Genomic DNA, 9586 nt, shown 5'->3' with positions numbered 1-9586 from the left:
TAATCACTTTAGCAAAAGGGGACATCATTGGAAAAATAATTGGAGAAGAACTTCAGGTCTCCACAATGTCATCTTGAATAAATGCAATGTTTAACCATGTTGATGCCTTCATTGCTTTACCAGGTGGTCTAGGCACATTGGAAGAGATTTTTCATATTTTCTCTTGGGCTCAACTGCATATTCACCATAAACCCATAGGTTTGTTAAATGTTAATGGTTATTATGATAAGTTGTTGTCTTTTCTTGATCATGTTGTGGAACAGGAATTTCTAACATCTTCTGCATGACAAATCATAATCTCTGCTGCTACTGCTGAACAATTGATTGACCAACTACAATCTTTCATTCCTGTAATTGATCCCTCCATGAATCGCATAAATTGGTCATCTAAGAAAAGCCGTAAAAAGCTTAGATTATATTTGAGTCTTCGTTTGTAATTTTTGTGTTGTTTTGTTTTATTATTGTGTTTTGTTATTTCTTATTTTTGTTTAAGTGTGTTTCAGGTTTGTCACTGTTCGTTATTTCAGCTGATATCTTCTATACTGTATCTTTCTACCTTAGAACATTGAGGACAATGTCTCATTTTGGTTGGGGGAAAAGGGTAATAGTTGATAAAAAAAAATTATTTTCCATTTCATAAAGCATGTGCATAATTGTTATTACTATGATGACAGAGTAAATGAGCTCTTTTGTTAAAGTGACTCTTGAGACTCATCTTAGTAACCATTCTTAACAAGGTCTATTATAATACTTCTTGAAATATTCAAATTTACAAACTCTCGCATTATTATCACTTAATTCTGCTCATATACTCATTTAACATGTATTCTTAAACCTTAATTTACACACACACACTTTAACATATGATTGTGGGTTGCACATTGGATTATTATATTATTTATGTTCTTTTGTTAAAGGTAACAACTAAGGGAAAGGGATTGTATATAATTATAAAAAAATAAAAAAAAATGATAATAATAAAAATGTAGATAAGTTTGGTTTCGTAGCCTCCCTAACCTAAGCAATTAAGCCCGAAGGGGTGTTTTAACACCTAATACCCTAAAGTCAACTGACTTGGAAGCTATTGGCCCAACGCTTGTTACATGGGTTAAGGAGAAAAGCTTAAAGGAATCAAACATTGCACTATCTACATATCAGTATCTGCGACTCGAGTTACTAAGCTCGTAGGAGTGTCTTAACACCTAATGCCCTAAGACCAACTGGTCTAGGAGTCATTAGCTGAAAGCTCATTACATGGGTTAAAGATGCATGGTGTTTTTAAATTATATGTATATATATTAAAAAAAAAACAAAAAAGAAAAAAGAAGACAAAAATAATAATCCCAAGCCAAGGAAGTTAACCTTAAACATTAGAACAAAAATTTTGTTTTCTTCCAATAAAAGCCCCATAATTATGTGTTGATATATTGAGCACAAAAAAAAAGTTTATTAATATCTTGTTAAGAGGTATTGAGCAGATATATAAATTTAATGAGTTTGTTTATCTGGATAGATTAATGGAAGTTAAATGATAAATACCTTGCTTTGTGGAATTTGCAAATTGTTTTTCTATTTTAACGCTTTGATTACTAGGGACTAGTAATAAGCTGGTTGGGGGAGTGATTAGTACTTAAAAGTGCATTTTTATCATGGTTTTATATCATCATTTTGCACTTGAAGAATCAATAACTCCTTAACTAAAGCATGTTTTATAATTATATATCTAATAATATAAGATACCTTTAATTTGTGGTAAATGTTCATTTTAAATGCAGGCCTATCACATAAATGAAAGGATTGATTGATGACTTTAAGAACTTAAATTGCAAGGGCAAAGGGATGACCAAAATTAGAAAAGAGATGTCGGTGCAATCCAAATCGGAACACTATTTGGTAATTAGGTCATATCTGGAGCTATAGATCTCAGATTTAGGTCTACGTTATATGGATGGAAAGGTAAGACATAGGCCTACAACTTTCATATGGAGCCCAACATCTAAAAAGGCCATTTTCAAGTTCAAATTATTGCAACAAGAAAGAAGCCCGAAGCTGTCCTCCAGCCCGAGCACTGTTCAGTATTTTGGCCATATCTGGAGTTCTAGAAGTCCAAATGAGCTGAATATTTTACATAAGAAAGGTGAGACAATTGCCTAGAACTTTCTTGTTTTCGAGTGGCTCCAATTTTGACGTTATCAATGATGTTTTGGGTAGACAAGAGAAGATAAGGATTGTCACCAAGTCAAGAGTTGGCTACCCACTCATCAATTAGTCATCAAATCAATAGTTCCCAATTTTGGCCTATAAAAGGAGGCATTTGCCATGCATTTAGGCATCTTGGTCTCTAGATCAAGATCATGCTCTTGCTTTCTCTCTTTTTATTTTTTGTAATGTTTATGTTTTGTTTTCATTAATATCAAGTTTATGCCTTTCATTTACTTAGTTAACTTTCATCTTCTTTATGTTCTTGTTTTGTTTATTTATTTTTCTTTCTTTCATTATGTCTAGCTAAGTTTATTATGTGAAGGTGAAAAGGTTACACTAATGGTGTAAGAATAAGTATAGTGTAAACTTAATATGGACTTTAATGTTTGATACTAACATGTTTTATATTTGTTATCTTGTTCACTCTTTAATACTTTGCTTGTTAATTGACTAATCTTGATTTATGTTGTATAACACTTGGTACAACAAATACTTGACACTCTCATAGCCCATATTGTATGGTATAACCGACACCTGAGCTATGAAAGGAACTTGATTTGTTGTTAACATAAGTTATAATCATGAATGCTTGACGAGATTTACAAGTATTAGCATTAATCGAATAAGATGACTAATGTAATCATGTTAACAATCTATAATTAGATTGGAACCTCCTTTGTGTGTGGTTTCCAATTGAATAATAAGAGGTTATACTATACTTGTTTGACATACCATTAGTGGAACCTCTAACCTTGACATTTGTTATTATCATTGTTTAATCGCTACGTTAATATTCCATCTCAAAGTTTTCATCTTCTTCTTCTTCTTCTTCTTCTTTTTTATTACTACTACTACTACTACTACTACTACTACTACTACTACTACTACTAGTACTACTACTACTACTACTACTACTACTACTACTACTACTACTACTACTACTACTACTATTATTATTATTATTATTATTATTATTATTATTATTATTATTATTATTATTATTATTGTTGTTGTTGTTGTTGTTATTGTTGTTACTATTGTCGTTTATAATTTGTACAATTAACCTCTCTGTGGTTCGACCTCGGTCTTGCCGGATTATTTATTACTTCGACACTCCTGCACTTGAGAGAAGACATCAATCTTTCAGTCGTGTCAATTGGTAAAATATTTCTCCTGGTTTTTGAGTAAGTGATGATTTGTCTTTTGAAGGAATTTGTTTTATGAAAAGGGAAAAACTTCTTTAAGAACTGTTTTTGCTTTTCATCTGAAGCACGAATGGATCCTAGTCTCAAATTTTGTAGTCATGTTTTAGTTTTATCTTTTAATGAAAAAGGAAAAAGTTTTAATCTGATGGTTTTCATACTTCAATTTGAGTCATTATAGGTGTTATAAAACTTCTTGAATTCCCTTAAATGCAAGTATGGATTTTCTAAATTTAAGCTATGAAAAGAAGGTAAAAGTTGAATAATGTCTGGCTTAAAATTAAAATGAGATGCTTCAGGAGGGAAAACTATGCATGATGGTCTCTAACTATTCTAACGCGGTTATTATCATTATTCTCATTATGAAGCGACTAGTTATCTTCTTCATCTATATTTTCTGAAAATGATGAGAATATCCTACAAAGTCTACCACTTAATGTACATGACCAAACTCTCATGTAAATGTAGGAAGAGAATAAAAGGATCAAGAAACAAAACAAAAGGAAACAAAATAAAAGAAACAAAGTTAGATACAAGAAAAGTGAAAAGAAAAAATAAAATAAAAATTATAATTTATACAAGAATTTACCTCCCCGGCAACGGCACCAAAAACTTGACACAACTAAAAGATTTATGTCTTCTTCCAAGTGTAGGAGTGTCAAAGTAGTAAATAACCCGGCAAGACCAAGGTCAAACCACAAGAAGGTTAACTATATAAATTATAAACAACAACAACAACAAGAAGAATAACAATAATTATATTAATAATAATAATAATACTAATAATAATAATAAGAAGAAGAAGAAGAAGAAGAAGAAGAAGAAATTAAAGAGAACTTTGAGATTGTAAGATTAATGTGAAGATTAAACAATAAAAACAAATGTCAATGTTAGAGGATTTACTAATGATATTTCAAATTATTACTCAACTAGAAACCACACACAAAGGAGGTTCCAATCAGATTATAAATTGTTAACATGATTACATTGGTTATTTTATTTGAAAAATGCTAAAACTTATAAATATTGTCAAGTATTCATGATTATAACTTATGTTAACAACAAATCAAGTTCCTTTCATAGTATACATATCGGTTATATCATATGGTTAGACTATGAAAGTGCCAAGTATTTATTGTCTCAAGCGTTATATAATATAAATCTAGATTAATCATTTAACAAACAAAGTATTAAGAGTAAACAAGATAATAAATAAAAACATGTTAGTATTAAAAATTAAAGTCTATGTTGAGTTTACACTATACTTATTTTTACACCATTAGTGTAACATTTTCACCTTAACATAATAAGTTTAACTAAATATAATAAAATAAAATAAATATAAATAAATAAAATAAAAACATAAATAAAATATAAATTAACTATGTAAAAGAAAGGAAATGAAAAGCATAAATAAGAGATTAATGAAAGTAAAACTTAAACATTATAAAAATATAAAGAAAAAGAATAAGAACATGATCTTGATCTGAAAACCAAGATGTCTAAATATATGACAAATGCCTCCTTTTATAGGCTAAAATTAGGAACTATTATTTTGTTGACTAATTGTTGAGTAGGTGGCCAACTTTTGACTTGGTGACAATCCTTATCTTTTTGTCTGAACAAAACATAATTGCTAACATTAAAATTTAAACAGATATGAATCATGAAAGTTCTGGAAAATTGTCTCTGCTTTCCCATGAAAAAAATTGAGGTTATTTAGACTTCTAGAAATCAAGATATAGGCTGAACACTGAACAATGTCTGGGCTGCAGGATAAATTCGGACTTCTCTGTTGTTGCTAAGATTTGGACTTCCCAACAGCAGAATAGAGTCTTACCTTCCCATGAATAATTTAAGCCTATGTCTTATCTTTCTAACTATATAAAGTAGATCCAAATCCTAGTTTTACAACTCCAAATATAACCTAATAATTGAACAGTGTTTCAGTTTGGACTAAACCAACATCTCTTTCCTAAGCTTAACCCTTTCTTTATCTTTTTACTTTCAGTAGTTAAACTCATCAATCAATCTCTTAATTTATATGATAGGCCTACATTTAAGATAAACATTTACCATAAATTAAAAGTATCTTATAATATTAAACTTGTTATTATAAAATATGTTTTAGTTAAGGAGCTAATGATAGTTTAAATGCAAAATGATATAAAACCCTAATAAAAATATATTTTTAAATACTAATTGTCTCTTCATCTGATTCTTCAATGCCTAATGTATCTATTGAGTATTTGATTATGGTAAGCAGGGGACTAAAACATGGCTTCATTTTTATGACTGATATATCAAATTCATCTCCGTCTAGGATCAGTGAAAATCATTTGTTTAGAGTCATAAAAGAGGTTATGCTTAGCAGCAGCTTTACTCTTATAAGTGAACCTTGGCTCACACTTGTAATGTCGTATCCAATCATCTTGCCTCATCTTTCACAGTGGATTCAATGCATTTGCGGTTTCATCTTATTAGAGAAAGTCCCAAAATAGACATCCAAACAAATCCGTCTACAACTTTTCTTTCCTCTTCCATGATTTGAGACAAAAGAAGAAGTTTTTCAAGGCAGAGCTATTGTTTATCAGATCTTTCTCCATGTACTCTTTGTTTATAAAGGTGATAATTGTTTGGCTTGCTTCTAGAATAAGAAAATCAATTGCCTGTTTGACATTTTTCAAAACCATATGCTCCAATTGAGCATTGTCCACTTTTATAGCTATAAATCAGACTAAACTTCTCATAAGCTATTCCTTGTCATCATGTATAGACTCATACACCATCGTCTTTTATGATGGTTTTTGACCGAGAGAGCTTCAACAAAGGTCATGTTGTCTCTGAAGGCTAGTTGGGCATGGTTTTGGTTTCTGGCTTTACAGTGAGGGCTGGTTTTTTTCCGGAATCTTTAGGGGTTTGAAATCTTGCTAGGTTTGCATGGATTTTAAAAGAGTTAGACTGTATGAGGTTCAAACTGTCACAAAGGTCTATTTCTTTTAAAGGGGAGAAGAAAGATACAAAACCAAACCGTTTCCCTCGTGTTGTTTTTGTTTTTTTTGGAAACAAAGAGGTTGATGATAGGACAATCTTTGAAAAAGCCTTTTTGAGTTCTTCATAATTTAGCCGAGATGGAAAATGTTCAAAATAAAACTTAGAAGAGACGGAGGGCGGGGTAGTTATGTTAGGAAAGTGTTTGTTGTTATGGTTGTAGTCATTGATGACATTGACAAGATGACAAGGTAGATAGGGCTAGAATCACATTGTCTACAGTTCTACAGTTGTTGTTTGTGTAAATCAAAGGTTTCAAAAGGTTCAATGTAGCAGGGAGAAGAAGGGGGTGTTGTGGATGTTTAGAGGGGGTGGTTGGGTTGCGGGGGAGAGGGGAGGTTTTTGGGTTGGGAGCATTTTTTCTATTTACTAGGTGCGACTGATTTATATTTATAAGTTGGTAAATTTTATTTTTTTTTCCATTTGTTGTGGTGAAGAGGACGAGACAGAATTTAGTTATGATCCAAATGGTGTGAAGGGACCTGCCCAGTGGGGAAGGATTCACCCTAAATGGGGTGCATGTAGCCAAGGATAAATGCAGTCTCCTATTGACCTGATGAACAACAGCGTTGACGTAGCGTCCCATTTGAGGAGAATCCAAAGAAGTTACAAGCCTGCAAATCCTTCTCTCAGGAACAGAGGCCATGATATGACGGTAAGGAAGAAAGATTTGAACCTACAATATTAGAACATCTTTTCAATTATCATCTCTTGATACAACTTCAACAGATGATCATCATCCCATCTCTCCAGGCTTGCAGCTATATTTATAATTAGTTGCAAGATTGTTTGCAAACCCATGTCATAGATGCGTTTATCTACCTATAAGCAACTAGATACTATCAAAAATCAACAGATCATTGTTTGTGGACGCAGCTGAAATGGGAGGGTGGTGCAGGAAGCATTGAAATAAATGGAACCGAATATGTATTCCAGCAGTGCCACTGGCATTCACCTTCTGAACATACAATCAATGGCAAGAGGTATTCAGTTCTCTAATTTGCCAATTTATCTATAGGCTACCTTTAGAGGCACACATGGTTCATGCAAACCTGGATGGAAAGGTTGCAGTTGTTGGTATTATGTACATGATAGGAGGACCAGACTCTTTCCTGTCATCAGTATGTTCATCTGACTTCGCGTAAATCATTCACTTTGATTCTCTCTTATGATGTTTTTCGTTATTTAGCTGACAGAACCGTTAAAATCGGTTTCCGGCACCAATGAACAAGATACAGCGGCGAGTGTAGTTGATCCAAGGAGCATAAAGATTGGCAGCATATATTATTATAGCTACATCGACTCCCAAACAACTCCTCCTTGCACTGAAAATGTTCCGGGGACCATTGTTGGAAAGGTTTCGATTTTCCGTCATAAAATACGTTAGGATTAACTACGATTGTGCCCATCACCTATATTGGAGCCATCGTTTTTACTGCTTAATTATCAGCGGAATCAATTGTACCTTGAATGTCCCCGAAAGGTTTTAGCATTATTCATCCATTGCTTGCCAAAAACAGCAATCATAATCGTTAAGTCTTGCTTGTGATGTGCTAAGAATTATCGAAATTAGGAAATTGAAATGACGTTTTAATTCATATATTGAGTTTGAAATTGTAGCAAGAAATCGTGATAGAATTTTAAATTTCTAATGTTTGGTTCTTAAGATGAAAAAAATAACCTTATTAATAATAATTGTAATAAGAATTGTCGAGTTGATTTATCGTAACGGTGGTAACAAATTAACAATAATGTATTTTTAAAAAGATAACGCTGGTGGAATAATAATAATAATAAAAATAATAATAAAAGATGGCAGAAGCATATACAATATATATATATATATATAGTTTTTTTTCATATAAAAAAATAATCTCATTCTCACTTTTCACCATTCTTCTTGCTTCATTCCTTTCAAATAAACACCTATAAATTAAGAATAAAACTTTATTTTCATTCTTTTCGCTCCATTCATTGTTACTGAACAACACCTTGTTTTCCAAATATAAAATATGACTGTAATATATCCTGACAGGTGAGCACAGCCACAAGAGAACAAGTGAGATTGCTGCGTATAGCTAGCTGTTCATGATGTGAGTTTGAAACCCTATCTTTAATTTTCCAAATATAAAATATGGGAATTTAGTTCCCAGAATGTTGATTATTTCTCATTGCTTTGTCTACTGTTGATTATTCCATGAACATTTTGCAGGACTCAGACACCATTAATGCAAGGCCAACACAGCCAATTAATAATCGATCGGTGAAAATTCTTATACCAGAAGTCAAAGATGACTAGATTAAGCACTGATTACATTCAATTACTTTTCAAAATATAACTATTTACTCGACAGACCATTAATAATATGTCTTAATATTCATCTTTGTTTTAATTATTGGCTCAGTTTTTGGTAAGCATTAGAAATGTTTTTATACATTGATTGGTACTTATAATTTATAATTCATTTTATTAAATACACAATTCATTTTTTTTTATTTACAATTAAAGTTTTCCTAACGGTGGATACTGCTTCGTCAATAGATGCAGGTTTTTTTTTTTTTTTGACAAAAATGTTTGAGTCCAGCTCATGAAGAAGCACGGGCACTTGAGTAGTTGTAGCTATAAAATCACTGCAACCCATTAAATATGCTAAAACCTTAATATAACAACTGACATCTTAACAAATTATAATAATAATCCATCTCAAATAGTATTGGGTTAGAGTCTCAATAAGCCCATTAAACTCATTATACTATAAAGTGAAATGATCTTGTAATAAAGTGTACATAAAAACCTGAATTTATTTACCCTAATAAAATAAAAATATATGAGAAATTTTATGGTAAATAAGCTGTATCATACAAGTTACAGTTGAAGTTTAATTAATATGCTATGTAATCAGCCTATATCAGTAAATTCAAGAAAACCATCAATTCTATTATGAAATTAAATGGAAATCAATCACTTTTCTAAAGAGTCAAACTAATATAACTACTGTGAGTAGTCATTTCTAACTTTTATTATGGCACATTAACTTATTTAATTAATGGTTAATGCATTATCAAGTATCAACATATATAGAAGATTCGAAGAAACATTTTGAGTTTTGAAAAAATGGAATGGAAAGAGA

At 31.3% G+C, this 9586-nt stretch overlaps 1 protein-coding gene across 1 annotated transcript; it reads left to right on the top strand.

Annotated features, from left to right (window-relative positions):
• Window positions 1-5629: 5629 nt before the first annotated feature.
• LOC105139612 (alpha carbonic anhydrase 7) lies at window positions 5630-8754 on the top strand. Its single transcript, XM_011046112.1, is given in 9 exon segments — window positions 5630-5662; window positions 5906-5921; window positions 6893-7110; window positions 7332-7438; window positions 7474-7576; window positions 7645-7812; window positions 8491-8535; window positions 8537-8548; window positions 8668-8754. Coding segments are annotated over 9 exon segments (789 nt in total).
• The last annotated feature ends 832 nt before the right edge of the window (window positions 8755-9586 follow it).

Source organism: Populus euphratica, unplaced genomic scaffold, assembly GCF_000495115.2.
Source record: "Populus euphratica unplaced genomic scaffold, PopEup_1.0 scaffold94.1, whole genome shotgun sequence".
Classification (NCBI taxonomy): Eukaryota; Viridiplantae; Streptophyta; class Magnoliopsida; order Malpighiales; family Salicaceae; genus Populus; species Populus euphratica.
This window is presented reverse-complemented; position numbering and strand designations above follow the sequence as displayed.